This window comes from Gossypium hirsutum, chromosome D01, assembly GCF_007990345.1.
Source record: "Gossypium hirsutum isolate 1008001.06 chromosome D01, Gossypium_hirsutum_v2.1, whole genome shotgun sequence".
Lineage (NCBI taxonomy): Eukaryota > Viridiplantae > Streptophyta > Magnoliopsida > Malvales > Malvaceae > Gossypium > Gossypium hirsutum.
In genome coordinates this window covers 6309668-6329851 of record NC_053437.1, presented here as the reverse complement: position 1 = coordinate 6329851, position 20184 = coordinate 6309668, and the positions used below count along the sequence as shown (strand labels likewise).

The following is a 20184-nucleotide window of genomic DNA, read 5'->3' as shown; positions in this document are numbered from 1 at the left end:
CCAGTTTACTTAATTTTGAAATTGAAGTAACTAGAGTACCTTCCAAGACTAATGTGTTAAAAAAAATTCAGGAATTAAATTAGAAAAATTTGCCAAATATAAAGAGTAAATGTTGTTTTTTCCTTGTTCATTGCCCTCTCTCATTGTTTGGCTAGAGGGCATTGGGCCTCCATCAAAGGAGGGCCAATATTATCTACTTTTCACACCTAAACTCATTATCATTAATTATCAAACCAAATATCCAAAGACAAATTATCTAGTGATAGACGGTGGAGTTTTAATCCATTTATTGTATTAAAAGATTTTTTTTTATTTTTAATATGGTATTTAGTATTTTGTATATAAAATTAAAAAATTTCACATCAACCGATTAAATCTTAACTCAATTGTTATGAATATTGTTGTCAAATGTAAGAGGACATGAGTTTAAATACATTAAAATACATTATCATTTTATTTATAGATTAAGAAAGACTACGAGTATTTCTAAATATATATATAAAAATACCATCTTGTTGAAAAAAAAATTATATCAAAATGATACGAAATATAAATACTAAAATAGATTGAAATTGCTAAAAAAGTTGGTCACATTAGTGAAAAGACGTGAATGCTTTAAAAGTAAAATAAGTAAAATTAAGAAAAAAGTTTGAAAAGATATTTCATTGGAGTTGAAGTTGATGTAAGGGTTATATAAGTTGAGGAATGATGGAGATGGGCTACTTTTTTTGAGCCTTGCAAGTTAAGATTACTCAAACTAGCTACTTTTCTTTTGTGCTTGGAAAAAAGGGTTGGAGCAAATTGGATTAAACAAAATGATTCATATAATAAGGAAAAAGAAAAGAGAAAATTTTGAAGTTATTGATGATTACCCAATTATGACTTCAATAACTATAGAAATTTATTAAATAAAAGCCCCATAAGAAAAATGAAGTTATACTCCACAAAGTACTAATTTGCATATTCTTAAGAGTTAAAAAAAAAACCCTCTCTCTATACCATCTTTCTTCCTCAGATTAAGTGAAAAGAGCTCAAACAATGTAATCACAAAATTCAATGATATATATATATAACCTTGAGAAACTACTGTTAATTTTGATTTAAGTTACTAGATATAGACTGTTGATCCTCCAAAAGATCAAACAGCAATATCAATATGGTTGAGTTGTCATTACAATAGAATGAAACCCTAACCATGCATGTACGTTTCCTGTCTTTTATTTTTATTTTTATTTTTATTTTGCTATTTATGCTTTTCTTGCATTGTACTAAAAGATAATATTTCATCAAACACCTCCACCCCACAAATCTTTGCCAACTTCAATTTTTGTCCCCCTTCTTCCTCGTCTGTTTGCTTCCATAATCTATTTATTTGTATTTTCATGCTGCAAACACTACTTTTCAGTCCTTAATAAATTGCTTCAAATGACATCTGCTTGGTTTATTTGCTTCAATTGATTCACTCATTTCGAGCTCTGTAAATATTGGTAAGCTTCATGATTGTTCAACTTAGATTTTGATATATCTCTAATCACCCTGGAATGATATTTCTATGTGCCAGCAGGTTTATTATAAGCATCTTGGTGATCATCCATGGGTTCAGGAAACTGGCTTAGATCATTCATTTGTTTAAAGAAATATAAACCAAACAGATCCAAACAAGCAAAGGTAGTACATGTGTTTTGCAATGACGCATTAATCCAACATGCTCGTGTTAGACACTGCATATCACTAATATGGTCACAGACCCCATCAATACAGGTACACTCGAGTAATGAAAAATCAAATGGTGATGAAAGGGTAGAAGAACATGAGGGTCCTGAAGTGGCAGCGGCTGGGAGTTCACAAAGCAGTCCTGGAATTGCCGTTGAACAAAGAGCGGCTGCTAAAATTCAGAAGGCATTTCGGTCTTACAGGGTATTTTTAATTTTTTGCCAAATTCCAATTTCATACATATTTCCAAGTGGACATTTGGGTGGTTTTGCATATAAATGTATAAATTGCAAATTAGATCATATTTGGTAAAAGTATCATGGAAGTCCTTTTTCTAAGAGTTAGATTGCATTTTGTCCTTTTTACTTAAAAAATGAATAAATTAGTCTCTGTGTATTAAATCAAAGAGCAAATTAATCCCTTTTTTTAAAGATTTATCCATTTCTACCGTTAAAAATTAGTGTGGTTGACATATAACCAGGCAGTTACAAGTGGCTTGCTATGTGTATCTCATTTTGATGTATAAAAATCATATTTTTAATAAGAAAAATAGATGAAATTCTTAATAAGACTAATATGCACTTGGATCTAATTGACTTATTTTTTAAGTAAAAAAAAAAGCAAATACTAACTGCCTCCATATATCATATTCATGCATTTGTAAGTAGTGTCGGGTAGGTCATAGGGAATGATTCAATATATATTAGGTTGGCACAAAAACAATAATGATAATTCACTAAAGCATAGCCCCATTTGTGGGCAACGCACAATAATAAACGTCAATGGCTTTTGGTTCAGATTAGAAAAACATGGTTAACGCAGATAATGAATTTGGAAATCATATATAGAGATCCATAAGTTATATATGTGGTGCATTTATGTTTTTCTTTATTTAATTTTATAGTTTTTTAAAGATAATTTTATAGTTAAATTTAATATTTTTAAATTTAATCTTAATTTTAAAAAATTATTTTGAATTTAAAATTAAAAATGTTTTTTTTACTTATTTGAAAAAAATACACTATAAAAATAAAAAAAAAAACATTTTCTGACCCACATTAAGTAAACTAAAAAAATATTTTAACTTCTTAAAATTATAATTTAAAAATATAAATATAAAAATAAAATAAAAAATTTTAATATTTAATTAAAATAATAATTTAAAAAATAAAAATAGAGTTAAATTATTTTTAACAGTTTAAAAACATATTAAAAAATTTAAGATATTGTTAATAGATTAAAAATGTTTACTTTTACTTGATTTTTTTTGTCATTTGTTTACTTGATTGGAATTTTTTACACTAATATAATTTCAAAAATTAAAATATGCTGAAAATTTTCAGGGCATAGATTTTAAAGTTAATTTTAATAAATTTAAATATTTCAACTAATAATAGACATAAACTATTTTCATCCAAAATAATGGGCAAAGATTCATTTCTGCCCTCGAGCCTAATTTAAACAAATTTTTTATTTGAAATTTGAAGTTTAATTGTAAAATATCCCAATATTACTATAAATTAATATATTTTTAATATTTTACTATTTTTAAAATAAATAAATTTTAAAATTGTACATGAATTTTGATTTAATGTGCATTTTAATACATTAACTTTGATTTTGTGCAATTATATGCATAAAACTTTGATTGTGGTTCAAATGCATACATAAAATTTTAATTTTTATTCAATCATACATTTTTAAAGAAACAAATACATTAGTTTATTTTTATAATGGATAAATATAATTATTTGTGTATGTAATATATAAATATAAAATGGTGTTATATCAATAATTATGATAATAATTTGTGAGAATTTGATCAAATCAAAATTTCATGTATAAAATTGCACAAAATCAAAGTTCATGTATAAAATTACTCATTAGACCAAAATTTATGTATAATTTTGAGATTTATCCCTTTTTACAATAGGGAAATGAGTTATTCGGATGGGTTAGGCGAGGTCGAGCCCAAGCCCGAACTGAGAAATTTTTTTTTATATATTAAGGCTTCAACTGGTTCATGGACAAACCTATTTATAAAATATTACAATTTTAAATATAAACTTCTCGTTAAATATTTTTTTTTCACTTTTCAAAATCATTTTATATACAAAATGTTGAAAAATTTGTAAAAATATATATATATATATTTAATAAATATACACAATCAATTTGTTTGATGCACGGAGTTTTTCAAGTTTTATTGTGATTAGAGAATTAAAAATGTTTTAAAACTTTTAAGTATTAATGCAAATACAAATTTAAAGGGAATAAAAATATGTATTTTACAATTTTATTTTTAATGAAGATAGCTTTATTAATTGTATATGATTGTGTTAAATACGGTAAAATTTCTGTTTTTCATATATTTTGGGGCTGATTTGATTTTTTAAATAATTTTTTTACTAAAAAATAATAAGTAGATTTTATATAACTCATGCTAAATGATTTTTTTATTCTAATTGTGATTCATGGATTTTATATTAACATTTATGCAAATAATATATTTAGAATATTACGAATAAATAGATTCCACTAACACATTTTTATCTCTGTCTCATTTAGAAAATTGTATATATATATCATATAATAATAATTTAAGAAAATATTTTTATTAAATAAAATATTGAATTAAAAAACGTATTAAAAATTATAAAATGATTTAAATTTATTTATAATATTAATCATAAAAGTAAATTTATACAAAAATTTTAAAATAATTTTAATATATTCTAATTAATACATACAACTAAACCCGTGTATCGCCAGGTAAGAAAACTAGTTTATCATATAAAAGATACTGAAAACATGTATGACTTTGAAATAGCTCTTTGAGTTTCAAAATACTTCCTTTTTAGTTATATTTAAAGTGGATCTTGTCTTTTAAATTAAATTTTAAATAAGTTTTTAAGAATTTTTATAAAATTTTAAATATTTTTTTATATTTTTTATAAGTTTTTATTAATTTTAATAATTTTTTGATATTTTTAATAATTTTTATATTTTTCTGATTTATTTTCATGGAAAAATATTATATTAAACCGGAAGCTACTACGTGTCACATTCTGATTGGCCCGTCAAATTTAATAACGGTCAATGACAAAAACCATTAACGAAGGGGCTTAATTGATTTTTTTATTAACGGCTTGAATGCGAATTTAATACAAAGGGTTAGTTAATTTTTTTAGCATTTTTAAGAGATTTTTTGACATATAAGTCAAATAATTTAATATTTTTACTTGATACACAAAATTAAACTAATCTTAAAATTGAATACCTGGTACTAGTACTCGGGTGTAACATAATTTACTTATACGGATTTTGTATTACAACTTATTTTGCAGGCAAGAAAAGCAGTCCGCCGGCTGAGAGATGCGGGGAGATTCAAGAACATATTGATACAGGGACATACAGTGAAGAAACAAACAACAAGCACGCTAAGCTATTTACATTCATGGTGCAATGTCCAGTCTCAAATCCGAGCTCGGAGAATATGTATGGTTACAGAAGGCAGGCTTAAACAAAAGAAAATGGAAAACCAGATGAAGCTTGAGGCTAAACTCCATGAACTGGAGGTATTAATAATCACTGTTGCCTACTTTGCTTTATTAACTTTTAATTGCCTAAGAAACTAGTGGTATTAGTTAGGCATCCATCTTTTTACATTAATTGAGGGCTAAGACTTAAGCCCTGCAGACTAGGCATTAATGTAAGAGTAACCCTTACCTTTTGCTTGGTAAGCAAGAAAAGAAAACGAAAATGCTGATATCTATGAATCAAAGTATCATGCTTTGGTGTTTTACAGGTAGAATGGTGTGCTGGGTCTGAAACTATGGAGGAAATTCTTTCCAGAATTCAACAGAGAGAAGAGGCAGCAGTTAAACGCGAACGAGCCATGGCATATGCCTTCTCCCATCAGGTTACAAACTTCGGGTTCATTAATCACTTCTAAGAAATAACATTACGCTCTGCAACCTTTCTCTTTTATTTCGTGACCGATCGTAGTGAATTTGCAGTGGAGGGCAAATGCGAGCCAATATCTTGGACAAGCATCCTATGGTGCAGGCAAGGAGAACTGGGGTTGGAGCTGGATAGAGAGATGGATAGCGGCGAGGCCATGGGAGGTGAGGATTCATTCTCAGCCTATTCACCCAAAGAAAACTCATGGCAGGCAGGCAAGCAAATCGGAGAAAGAGATGAAAGTTTTGGCCTCGGTGAAACCCTGTTTGCCAAATGGGAAAGTTGCTCCAAAAGCCAAAAACGGTGCCCCATCCGATGGCTGAAATCAATGATATTTCATGGAGCTTTGTCACTGACGGATGAAAGCTGTTTTTTTCTTAGCTATTTTTGGAGTGATTCAATACGATTTTTTTGTCTTGTACTTTGTGTGGATTTGCAACGGCATTGTATACAATAACAAACAGGGTTTTTGCACCATGAAATTCAAGAGTGAAATGACTAAATTATTTGGATTAAACCCGGGTTCAAAATCTCTACTTTAATTCACAAACGGCCCTGTGTGTTACAGTAATCCTATGGTTAAAAGCACAAAACCCTGAAAATTTGCATTTCTCAAATAAGTTCTCAATGCACAACTTCAACCGAACTGAAAGAAAAGCAACCATAATAGGTAGCCAATTCTTTGAACTTTCGTCTTATTATTATTTTTTGGAAAGTCGCATAATGCTCCAATTCATGACTCCATTATGCATTAATTATCATACAATTAAATATTATTCATTTTTGCATTGCATTATGCAATTATGCATATCATAGGTAAGCCCCCCCTCCCCCAACTACATGCCAACAAGAAGCTCAGCAATCCAACCACCTCTCCACCTCAAAATTTATATCTGGTATGGTCTGAAAAATCCCAACTTTAAACATTCCACTACATAAAATAATCCTATAATATAGAATAAAATCATATCTAAAAAAATGACAGTACTTGTGTTTTTTTGTTGGTGTTAATAATCATTCATCTAAAATACCAACAACCATACCGCAAATATCAATAGAAGCCAAAGTATATTGGTCATCATATTTTTATGCTAATAAAAGAAAATAAGAATTTCCAGCTAGACTGAAGAGATAATTATATATTAGGCACTCAGATTTACAGGGAGTAGGGGACCATTTACAGATGGGCAAACACCAAAATTTTGGTGGCATCTATTATCTTCTATCCTTACAGTGCATTCTACTATTCTTCCATAATTGAGCTTTTCTTTATATTCATCCCCATTCCCCCCTCTTTCCTGGTTAAGATGGACTCCATTTATAGCCCCACTTGCTCTATTTGCTAACATGCTCATTGATTAGGTGTCCTCTACAACCTGGTCTCAGTCCTGATGTATGCATCAGGGCATTATTCGGACCGACCCCATCTTTCATATTAAAGCATCTAGTAGCTGAATTTATACAAAGTCCAATAGGGCTTATGTGAATTCTGCTAATTTTAGCAGTTGGAGATTGTCTAGGATGGTGATTAGTTGATTATTCCTTTTGTTCCAGATTCGGGGTTTTGATTTCTATCCTTGTTTGGCATTCTCTATTGCTATCAAGAGCTTTCAATTATTCTAACCAAGGCATCCTAAAACAAACCACTATTTAGTGAAATGACACTAAAGAAAAAGAGTTATAAGGGGAAGTTAAACATTGTTTTCAACCAGGGAGATGCTGACAGTGGAATCATCTACGACTCTATTGCATCCAAAGATCCTACTGTTTGCAGAAAATGATTTCTCTTTCAATGCCCCCAAAACTCGAAGCATCAATCTGTTTCATACATAAGCGATAAGGCATCAAAAGGAAGAGTTCACTTTCATCTACAGGAGAAATTGACAATTTCTAAAGAGAGGAAACGAGTCTAGATTGCTTCTCTTGTTCTGTATCAGATCGAAGGACTTTTTGGATATTAGCTGATCCGGGGTTACCTTATTTCATGAAAATATTCAAAAGAAGGAGAGACTATGCTAAACTCAGTCAGTCCTGATTGAGGGAAAAACCAAATCAGCATTAGAACAAACTATGTTCCCATCTCAATAGTAACTCTAGGAAACAGTAGCAAACATTGATTGGTAACATGAAAAACATGACAAGTCCAACAAGAAAAAGAAACCATTGTTAAGCTCTAAGAGCTCACTCAAATATAAATTTAAGCTACAACACAATCAACTGATAGAAACTAAACAAACCGGGGATTGAAAAACCTGAAATCCACCCAGATTTCTTCTTCCCACGGTATAGGCCATTGATTCAAAGTTGACCAAAATCTTCCCTCGAACTAGTCTTTGATTCTTGGATCCATCATAGTATAGTTATCTTCTCATCCAGTTCACAGTCAACAATCAACTAGTGCTGAAAGACCAATCAGGCGATCGCTTAAAACAAGTAAAGAAAAGCTTGTAAGAGCATTATATGGCAGGAATTTGGACTGTAATACCTGATAGAGGGGAAAGATTTTGGCCTTTTCTCCGATTTACTCGATCAATGGTGAGAATCAGATGAAGCAGAGGACAGCTTATTGGCAATGCTGTCGTGCTCATCTTCTTCGCCCTGAATTCGTGCTGGAACGCGAAACCCAGAGAATACACCAGGTGTGGTGAATCCAACGCCAGATAAAGCAGTGTGATGATGGATGTTTTCTGGGATTTGATGGTGGTGATGTTGTTGATGATGATGGTGTTGGTGTTGGTCGGTTGTGGAAATTGGCAGGTCTATCCAAGCACGAACCAAGGGCGTGTTACTGGACTGAAGGGGTCCCCTCTGAGAAAACAATTGGCTGTTTTGGCCAAAAGCCGGCAGCAGTGACTGCGGAGGAGGAGTGCCAAAGATAAATCCTCCTCCTACACCGCTACTGCCGCCAGCACCACCGCCACCGCTACTATCAGCAGCAGCACCGCTATTATTCCAGGCAAACAATCTCTGGAACCTTCCAATCTCCGCTGGGTGTTGGTGGTGATGTTCCCACCCAGCAGAAGACCCATCGAAACCAGCTAATGGGCTGGACCCAGAGAATAAAACAGGTTCACTGTGGTGTGCCTGAGCTGTAGCAGCTTGGGCGTGGTGGTGGTGGTGGTGCAAAAGAATCGGCTCCGGAAAAGATTGAAGTGAAAGCCGAAGATCTTGACTGTGGCTGCTGGTCCTCGACAACAAATCCGGCGGATAATTCTGGAACTGTATGGAAGAAGACGGCGTCTCACTTGAGGCTCCCAATGGGAAAAAAGACTTAATTGTATCCGCTATCTCATCAGAAACTAAAGAAGGTGGAAGAAAACCCGAATTATTATTGGGGTTATCTCCCATTTCTTGTTGCTGAAGACTTTGAACTTCATTCCCCATTATTGTAGCCGTTCTTCTCCGAGTACCCGACCCAGCAGCAAGGTTTTCCACCAGGTTTCCACTATGGTTGGTGTGGAACTGATACGGCTTATCATTGTCGGTTGCGGTTGTCGCGTTTTGGTCTTCTTGGTTACTAGTTTTAGCGATCGAAGTGGTTGTATTCAAAGTTTCAGGGTTCCAAGGAGGTAGTTCAGCTAGCTCGTCAATGGCAGGTTTGGCTTTTTTGATAAGCCAATCCACAGCTTTGCTAGGACGATCGTAGCCAAGTCGGTCCTGGACGTCGTAGAACTGGATGGCGGTGTGAGCTGAGAGACGAACACGTCGGTCTCGAGGACCTTTGGCAGTACAAACTTTGCTGTGACGGTCTTTCCTTCCAGTTGACCGAACAATGTGACCTCCTTGGACCTCAACGATCTCCCCTCCAGAGTGCCTTATCCCCAATCTTGACGATGTTGCAGCTTGGTGGTGGCTATCTCCCATTTTTCTTGCATGTTGGGTTGATTTGGAACCAAAAGTTGAAGTAGAAGCCGACGGCAGATAAGAGCGTTTCTTGGGTGGTTGTGGGTACTCTTGCTGTTGTTGTTGCCCTTGCTGCTCTCGTAGTACTTGAGTTTCCAGTCTTGCATACAACTGTTGCTCTTGCTGTTGTTGATGATGGAGAAACAAGATTTGCTGTTGGTTCCTCGCAATTTCTTCTTCTTCTCCTCCTTCTATATGAGATGGATTCTGATGTTGCTGCTGCTGCTGCTGATGATGATGATGCCTTTGAGGATCCAGAGTCAGGCTCTGGTGCTTTTGCTGTTCCAGCTTTTAATGGAGGATACCTTTTTTATGTTAGTGGGTTGTAGTTGTTCTTTGCTTGCTAATATCCTCTCCCTGTATAAGCTACTGCCACCACACTGAAACCTGATACTGTGACCTCTCTCAAAAGCCACTGCCATTCAATGATTCTAATTCCATCATACCACACACACCAAACGGCCGGCCCCCCCACCCACCACCACCACCACTCTTCCCTGACGAAGCCTGCCAACTAAAAAGAAAACAAAAAACCCCAGCCCTTATTATTCCCCCAGCCTAACCCATCTTTTTTTTCTCCTTGTTTCTCTTTCTATTATCTCTCTAAAAAACTCAGCTTTTGGCAATATAGGAGCTCTCTGTTATTTATGTACTATTCTATTCAGCAACGAAACGGGTTTTCAAACACTTGGCCACCCACCTCCAACAACAACAAAAACAAAATTTTCTCTTCTCAACAAGGATTTTCTTGGGAAACTGTACTAACTAGAAACTCTTTCATGACAAGCTACAACTAAAACGAAAAGAGAGAAAAAAATTGGTTTGTTAAGAAGAGCAAAATATATATAGGGCTTATAGCTTAATAGCTATAGTATAGGGAAGAGTAAACACACTTTTACTTTTGGCTATAGAAACACCCTTGATGTTGATGATGATGCCACTGCTAAGGGTGGCAGTGTTTTTGGGGTCAGACAAAAGATTAAAGATCTCTGTTCATCTCATCACTGCATTTGCTGCTGTTTTATTTTGTACTTTTACCCTAAAACTACACAAATCTAAAACACCATTTTTTCCCACCTCTCTCCCCGTTTCAACCAACCTAAAATCCACCCTTTTTTTTTCAACTTTTCTCATTATCAGTATAAATTATATAACCCTTTTTCTTATTTTTTACTAAGTATAGATAGATTTGATTTACATGACTTTAAATTTTCAACCTGTCTTAAAAATTGATAACCTAGTAAGTGGTAAGAAAGTAACAAACTTTTTAGTCTTTTTTTTTTTTTTGAACTTAGTTTCATAGCTAGAAGTTAAGAAGTGTTGGTTATAGTTGAAGGGATTTGTCTGGATGCTTTGTTTTGATTAGATCAGATGAATGAATAGATCCTTTCTTTATATGCCACCATCACAACTTTTGACAGTGACCCCAATTCACAGCTTTTTTAAAAAAATATTTATTTTTATGCTTTATTTTTCTTTATTGCTTCACTTAAAAGAAACAACATCATCTTCCCCCCAAATTTCCCTTCTTCCAAACACCCTTTTTTGGGATTGTTGGATTACTCAACATAGCATCTCTTTTATTTTATTTATTTATTTACATTTTCTTTTTTTCACTGAGCAAATTGAAGGAAAGGTAGCAGCACTTGCCTTTCATTGTTTTGGAATTGGAATAGTTGTCCTTGTCCTCTTATATGCTTCTCTCAATTACTTACATACCCTTTAACTTTTAAAATATTCATTTATGTACTTTAATTTATTAATAATATTTTAATCATTAAATCCTTAAATATCATTTTGAATGAAATTTTTAAATTAAATTACACATCCAACCCCTATACTTTTTTCTTTTTAATCAAATTAATTTAATAAATCCAATCCGATCAGTAACAGCTCATTGCCTTCACCTTTTCTCGGAGTTCTGTTGTTGTCTCGCTCGTTGGCAATGAGAACAAACTTGGAGCTAAATTGCAAGGGTTGAGCTACTCTATAAATGATAAGATCTAAGACAAAGGTGGAACTCTAAAAAGAAAGGACTAGATGATGGGAATTCGCCAAAGGTAAGAGAATAATATATTTTTTACATATAATATGAATATATTTTTAATTCATTTAAAATTGCTTTGGATTCTAATTTTTTGAGTTTAATTTTTATTGATTGGGCTTGAGAATTTTATTATAATTCATGTATGGTTTGAAATATAATAGCATCAATTCTTTACTTGTCAAATTTTTTGTAAAGAAAAATAGAGAATTAAATTGCTTTTAAAGAAAAAGTATAGGGACTAAATGTGCAATTTAATCTAAATTTTTTGTCTAAAATGATTAATTCACTGCTCAATTATCAAAATGTTACAAATCGATAACGTTACAAGTTAAATTACTGTAATTTATCTTTTATAGCATTAGTTTGTTATAACAACTAAATTTTTTATATATTTTACTTTTACTTTCCATAACAACCATTATATAATATTAAGTGCACTCCTCTATTATCTTCATTTTTAATAAAATTAGTTACATGTCGTTACGATAATATTTCAATAAGACAAAACTATATTAGTTATATTTTAATATTTAATCAAGGAAATTATATTGTAAATTTTATTAAAGATATATTGTAAATTTAAATATTTTAAAAATTCAAATATGAGGTTGAGAGAGATGGATGAATGAATGAGCACAAAAAAGGGGTTAAATTCACCTACTTATTTTAATCTCTTCTTTGTTTAATCCTTATGAAATGGATTTGGAATTTTGATTTCTCAATCGTACGGAACACAACATTCCTCTCCTTTTGTATTTCTTAAACAATATAAAACAAACAATGTGTTTCCCAGGCAGGCGGCTATTACATTTACAGGTGATTTTTTTTTGTTCTTTTATTAACGGTGGTTATCGATTGAGTTTTAATTTAATCGGTGTGAGTATTACTTTTAATATAGACTGAAATACATTTTTATCCCATTTATAAGTTAGGAAGAGTAGATCTGATCAAAACCTATAATGAATAATTATCTGTCGGAACTAAACTTATGGATTAAGATTATACGTATTATATTATTAATAAATTATTTTATCTATTATCATTCAAATTTTTTTAATTATACAAACTTAACAAATTACATTATGGGTTTTATATATTATTATTCTTTTAATCTTTTCTTAATCAACTTGAGACAATGACATTTTTGTCGTGTGTATGGGGAACTATAATGCAACTTAAACAAATATTAAGTCAAGTCCCCATTAAGCACGAAGTCTTTTTTCCTTTTTTTTTTTACTGTTGATTTTTAAATTAATAATTAATTATTCATCGAATCTTTCCATTTTTGGAGATTATACCATTGCCAGCATAGAGATGAGCAACATTAGCATTCCAAAGGGAAAAATTTTAATTAATTAAATATGTCGAGAGATAGCATCATGTAAAAAAACATGTGTAGGTACTTCCATATAATTAAAAATTTTAATGAAAAATTTAGTTAATAACATTTACATATTTTATTAAAATAATTTTAATTGTAATTTTAACTTTTTTATTATTATCAATCTTTATTAATTTTCTCAAACTGTTTTTTTAACATATTTGATGAAAGTGTCGTTAAAAAGGTTAACGGGATGGTGTAAAAATATTCCGCATATGAAATTTCACACCACCCCATTAACTTTTTTAACGATACTTTCATCAAATTTGTTAGAAAAAAACAATTTGAAAAAAAATAAAAATTGATGGTAAAAAAAAGCTAAAAAATACAATTAGGACTATTTTAACAAAATATATAAGCGTTAGCGGCCAAATTTATTATTAAACTTTAAAAAATAATAAATTGTTTATGGTTGAGAACAAGTTTGTTTAGTGTGGTTGAAGTTGATTTATTTATTTATTGAATGCATACATTTTTATAATTTTTAAAGAAATTATAAGTAGAAAATACATTTCAACAACTATAATTATAATAAATTATTATAGTACACGGTTTGGTTGATAACAAAATTTTGGTTTATAATGTATTTATTATTTATAATAGTTCTTCTCTCTCTCTCTCTCTCTTTTTAGAGAAAAAAATTACAATTATGTATTTCTTTGGATAATTATTTTTAATAAAGATCTAAAGGAATTATGTAATGCAAGCAGAATGAAGTGGGGAGGCTGAAGGTACAAGGATTAGGAAATACTATCTGTCAGTTTCCGATTTATACTTTGTGGATAATTCTTATCTTTTGTTTCATGCTTCTTCAAGTTCTTGAAAAAACATGAAAAGAATACTGAATCTTTAGTGTAAGATTTCAGAGCTATCTATTAATCACAACAATTCGGGAGCAAAATACGTAAAGATAAAAGGAAACGATGGATTGCAAGCATATTGGAAGTTGTTAGAGTTGTGTGACCTGAATCTTGACACTTGTTAAATAAATAAAATAGAGAGGCAAAATAAGGGGATCTGTGGGGGCAAATAGCCGAATGCCCGAGGCCATAGCCCGCCACAAATCCCCATTAAGCACTAAAGTTGATTGGGGGTGCGACTGAGGGTCCACCCTCGCGGTATGGACTATGCTGCCCATGATTTTTTCTGATAAGGGTTTTCCACGTAAAAATTGTATGTTCTTTTCTTTCTTTCTTATTGCTTTGCAATAATTCTTACTGTCATTATCGACATATAATATAACAGGAGTGAAGAGAGTCCATCAACCAGGGAAATATCTTATATATAATATGATAATGATAACTACGAAGATGTTTTCTAGTAGACAATTGATTATATGCAAAACAAACTAGTTGGATGGAAATCTGAGTTGTTGTCGCGAGGAAGATTAACATTGATCAAATCGACTTTATCCTTCATCGCTATCTACTCCTTTACTTGTGTGAAAGCTCTAAAAGTAACAACAAATTAGATGGAGAAAATTTTCTCAGGATTTTTGGTGGGGTCATCACAGTGAAGAGAGGAAACTATATATTTGTAGTTGGGTTCTATGTTTGAAATGAATGCATTTAATAATTTACGTTCTCTATTGATACAATGTACAACAAGGAATGAAGGCAAGGAGGAACAATGAGGAGATTGAGATGGTACTGTAGAGGTCGGTTCACCTAAAAAGATCAAGATCCTTCCCTTTCACTCATTTACATAGGAGGAAGATGCTCTTTTGATCAAAGCAAATGGTCGAGCAAAGTGTTGTTTTTGGCGGAGTCAATGGGAATGTCAACTCTACCTCTAATGTTGACACATGTCCAAGTGGCGGAGGGATATAACAATACAACTAGATCAAATATTTTTTAAGGGATGGCTAATCATATTACAAGATGGTCAAGATCCAAGCTACTTGAAAATTATAAAGCTTGACTAACTAATTAGAGCAATATTGTAACTATTAAAGTCCACCACAAAAGTTATACCACTTGTACAAACACCATCCTTGTTGTAGGAGGTCAAGAGGGGCCTAAAAATGTCAACACTCCTATTGTTGTTACCATTGTGGCATTTGTTTGCCACACAGCTGATCTGCTACAATTCATTGCGACAAATTAAGGTCGTTCTGACACTTAACAAGCTTGTTTTATAACATTTTTATATGTTTTTATTTTATTTTCAATTTTTTATTTCTTTGTGTTTAATTTATGCAAAATAAGCATTTTACACAATTTTGAGTTATGTAACGACCTAATGGACCATTGTGGGCCTGGGGATGATCTAACCACTCTATCTGATGTGTAGGACATTGTCTTCAGGATTAGAATACGAAGGATGACTGCAGCGTCACAACATCGAGAAGTGGTGTTGCAACATCAAACTCCGAAGCCATAATACCTAGAAAATGAAGGTACTATCGCGATATCGATCATGTGATGTCGCAACACCAAGTGGTGAATTAGAATTTTAATGGATGTCTTATAACCGGATTACGAAAATTTCAAGTATAATTACATGAAAATATTAAGGAATTAACCCTTGATAATTCGTTGATATCAAGTCCGTCTTCTAACATATCCCAATAGCACTTTTTCGTGTTCGGATGATAAATGAGTTGTTATAATTACAGGTAATGTGTTGTTTTCACCGAGATACCCATATTTCATATGTGTCAGAAGTGGTTTCAGTTGTAAGTTGGGTGGCTTAATGATCGATGGAACCATCTTATCAAGTGAAGAACCCTCCACGTTTAATGGCTTCTTGCAATGCTTCTATTAGTCTATTTTATAGATTCAATCTAAATTATTTCTTGTCACCTCCTCTTCTATCTCTTCCTCCATCCTATCTTCCAGATCAAATGTATCCGAATTATCATCTACTGACTCCTCAGCACTTAACCCAACTTGTTCACTTCTTAAATTTTTCTACTCTATTTCAAAACCAACTACTTTGTCCACTTTCATCGACATATCTATTGGTTTGTACTTGTGAATCTTTCTCCAAGTGTGATCATTATTGTTTACTTTTTCCAACAACACAACTATTTCATGGGTTGATATAGTCCAAACACTTCCTCCTACAATAATGTCAAATTGGTGTCGACTTTTGTAAGCTAAACCCCCATAAAAATGTTGTAGTTAAATCGCAAGATCAACACCCCCTCTGAGCACTTTCTGAAAAATCATTTTGAATCGGTCCCATGCTTGTCCTAATGTTTTTACTGGGCTTTGTTTAAATTTCAACAATTCCTCGCATGTACTCAGAATGGTTTGTATAGGTATCAATCTATGTAGAAATAACTGTACAAACTCTTCCCATAACGTTATACTGCCTAGTGGTAATGCCTCCAACCATTCCTTAACTCGACCTCTAAGTGCAAAAGGGATTAATAATAATCTAATGGCTTCATCATAAACTTTTGAATATCCCACGGTATTACAAATTTGTTCAAATCTCCTAAAAATGCCACTGGATCCAAATCTACCTCTTCACTATATTCAAGGCTCATTGACACCCAAGTTAGCAATGCAAGATTAATTTCAAAGTGAGTCCTATGGACAATGGGCTTTGCTATACTTGGTTGAATCCATATCGTGTCGAATATCGTCCGTCACAAGAGCCTCAGTGGATTCACACGACCTAAGTGGCTGGCCTGTGTTGTCCGCATGGCCTAACACAAGGTCGTGTGGCTCAAAACAGTGAGTTACATAGTCTGGCACATGACCAATCACACGCCTGTTTGACTCAAAACCCATCACACAGCCTAGACACATGCCTGTGCCCTAACTCGTGTGACCCTAAATCTAAAATAATGAATTACACGGCCTGGACACACGCCTATGTCCCTAGCCTGTGTGTCCCAAAATACAAACAATGAGTAACGCGACCTAGACACACGCCTATGTCCCTAGCCCATGTACCTTCAATTCGAAAACAATGAATTACACAGCTTGACATATGATCGTATGGCGTTGAGAGCTATGTTTTTCAATGTTCGAAATTTATAGAAATTTGAATTTTTGTTACACACCTGTTAGAGATTCAACGTAGAAGCAATGAGAATGATCCAAGGCCCTAAAATGACAATCAGAAGTTCAATCAACGACAAAAATGAAATAGTTCGCACAAAAAACAATCAACCAACTATGTCAAAACTTCGACGCAAACCCCCAACTCAAAAACAACTATTACCTTCGCACGATACAACAATTCACAAACCCAAGGTGTTTGGGGAATGGTTTTCCTCGAGACCTTCTTCTAACGAACACCAATTGAGCATTTAGACAAAGAATTTGAGTAATTTAATCAAAATACCAATTTTTGATTGAAAGCGAATAACAATGAACGTTAGTATAAATTTAACACCAGAATTTGCAGAATTAACTTTCAGTTCAAGAACAACGGAAACCAAAACTTTATCGACCACAACAATAAAATTTATCAAGCAGAATCAAGAATCTATATGGCGAAAAAGAAAAGAAGAAAAAGAAAAGAGAAAGAACAAAAAAAGGGAACAAGAAAGGGAAGAAGGAAGGCACGTTTAAAATAAAAATAAAACATATATTTCAAAGCAAAACTAAACTAATTCTTGAGTAGTAAAAATATATCTCTGCTTTGCTTACGCAAAGGCTCAAACCCCTAACCACCAACACATAAACAAAGCACAACGCCACAAGTACAAACACTTAATTATGATAGAATTTAACATACAAATATGAAAATTATCGGGGCGTTACCATTATTACACTGTATCATTGCGCATGCCATATACAAAAGTTTGATATGTCATGATAATTGTATGAACAATTATAATAATTCTATGCCTCATTGACTGATTGTATGTTTATTTTTGCTTAGATCACACTGACCCCCTAGGTGGCTCCTAATAGATAACCCGGAAGATTAGGATCAAGCTCGTCTTACGGAGTTCTCATCTTGGAATTTCAATTAATACAATATTTTCAAACTTTATTTATTTTGGTTTTAATTTTGGGACTGTAAATTTTGTTAACATGGATTGTGACATGGGTTGTTTTACTTGGATTTTGCATGCATGAAATTTTGATTAAAAATCGATCAAGTTTAATAACCAGCTTAATGCGGCCTAAAACATGGATTTTATACAAAAATCAAATGTAACACTTTTTCCGCTGCATAACGATAAAACAAAGTTTCAAAAAGGTTTGTTGGCAAAATCAATTGAGTTTTTTTTTCAAATGACACAACCTTCAAATAAATTGAACTTAAATTATATATGACCTAACAATCCAATGTTTTTAACAAACCTAATGCAACTGCGCTACGTTTTTCGAAAATTGATCAAAATATCGATTTCTAAACCGAACGTTGTTACTTGGCCATTTCGGTGGCTAATGTAACCTTCAAGATTCGACCACAACGTCTAGGTTAAGTTTGGGAGGTACAAGAACCTTTTTTTATGTTTTGCTTTTACTCTTTGTAATAACTTTTCATCTATAACAACAATATCCATAAATGATGAAGTACACTTTTTTACTAAATTAATCCTATATAAGAACCTCTTATCTAATATTTTAGTAAAATTAATTTTATTTTTAATTGAAATAAAAATAATATATTTTAATTAAGATATTATTTCAAAAAATATTTAAATTTCATATAAAATATATATTAACAACATTTTATTAAATAAAAATAATATTTAATAAATAGAATTATTTTTAATAATATTAATAATATTTAATAAATAGAATTATATTTGTAAATTTTTTTTAAAGATATGATCTAAATCTCACTAGTATTATAATTTTTTAATTTAAAAATTTTAAAAAAATCAAATATAATCAAAATCTTGAAAGTTATTACGAGTGTTTTAAATTTTGTTATAGATATATAACAATCATCTCTAAATCTATATATAAATATAATATTCTCAGCTCCTAAGTGAGTAAATTTTCTTATTTTAATAAATTTTCTTGATTGAGAAAAAAAAATTATGTTTTTAAATTTTTGTCCAATCTATATAATATTTAAAAATTATAATTTTTAAATTTAATAAAAAAAATGATAGATTGACATCAATGGTGCTTGATATATTTTGGATTTACTGTTTCAAGGAATAAATAATTTTTTGGATTCAATTGGTTTTATCAATAATTTATAAATATATATTTTCTATCACTTTCACTGTATGAATGTATTTCAAGTATATTTTTGTTTCTAGAGTCACAACTACTAACATTATTTTATTAATGCATAAAACAAATATAATATATTCTGTTGACGTGATTTATTATTTATTATAAAATAATAGTAGTAATATTAAATTGGTACACAAATTTGTATTCCATATCAAATACGATATATTATGTATCTGTAATTAAATGAAAATTAACATTTTATTTAACTACTTACTTTTTTTTGTTTTATTGTGTATTTATTTGGTCTTTACCAAATTATTAAATAGGTTTAATTTATGTATTATCAATTGAATTGAATTTTAGATGAAATTAGAATTAAAAATAATATATACTAAAATAAAAATCTATTATTTTAAAATTATCTACCTCTACATAACATTTACTTAATAAATAATTGATTGGACTGAAAGGCATTATAATTAAGTTACGAAAAATTACTTATTTGTTGTTGTTACAATTTAATATGATAATTTTTTGCATTTTGATTGTGAGAATTTATTTTATTTTATTTTTTTATTCTCACAATACTTTTGAAAAAAAAAAAGTAGAATATTGTAGTTAAAACATATTGGTGAATTGCATACTTAAATATTTCATTACTTAATAAAATTTAACAAATACTTTCAAAAAAAATCCTAAATATTATTTTACATTTAATCAAATTGAAAAAGCCAATATAGCCTTGGCAAATAAAACTAAGAGTACAAGTATTTACCAATAAAACTAAACTCCTAAATTATAAAATGCAAAAAATAAAAATAATAAAATTTAATATAGAGGGGCTGTATTCCTACTAACATTTAAAATTATAAATGAAGATGTTATAAAAGAATGGACTGTAATTAATGCTAAAACTAAAAACAGCATCGCACATGAATCATACAGTTTGCCTTATATGGTAAAATTTCCTACTATATCATATCATATCATATCATATCATATCTTTAAATAGTTGTAAAATTAAGATTACATGCATAAATAAAACTAAAAAACGTGCTACAAGAGCAAAC

The 20184-nt window shown here is 31.2% G+C and overlaps 2 protein-coding genes across 3 annotated transcripts; one reads left to right on the top strand and one right to left on the bottom strand.

Annotated features, from left to right (window-relative positions):
* The first annotated feature begins 1254 nt into the window (after positions 1–1254).
* Positions 1255–6193, top strand: LOC107954450 (protein IQ-DOMAIN 1). Of its 2 annotated transcripts, none has more exons than XM_016890008.2 (6): positions 1255–1487; positions 1565–1668; positions 1747–1917; positions 5061–5291; positions 5522–5635; positions 5733–6193. In XM_016890008.2, the coding sequence occupies exons 2-6, from the start codon at positions 1594–1596 to the stop codon at positions 5997–5999; spliced, it is 858 nt and encodes a 285-aa protein (XP_016745497.1). In that variant the 5' UTR covers positions 1255–1487; positions 1565–1593; the 3' UTR covers positions 6000–6193. The 2 variants fall into 2 exon arrangements, with proteins under 2 accessions (XP_016745497.1, XP_016745498.1); XM_016890009.2 differs by having other exon boundaries at positions 1280–1487; positions 1762–1917.
* A 1518-nt stretch (positions 6194–7711) lies between these two features.
* LOC107954451 (transcription factor TCP4) lies at positions 7712–9635 on the bottom strand. Its single transcript, XM_041086895.1, has 2 exons — positions 8162–9635; positions 7712–8076 (listed from the first exon to the last, which is right to left on the bottom strand). Exon 1 carries the CDS (start codon positions 9538–9540, stop codon positions 8206–8208), a length of 1335 nt encoding a protein of 444 aa, XP_040942829.1. The 5' UTR covers positions 9541–9635; the 3' UTR covers positions 7712–8076; positions 8162–8205.
* Between the last annotated feature and the right edge of the window lie 10549 nt (positions 9636–20184).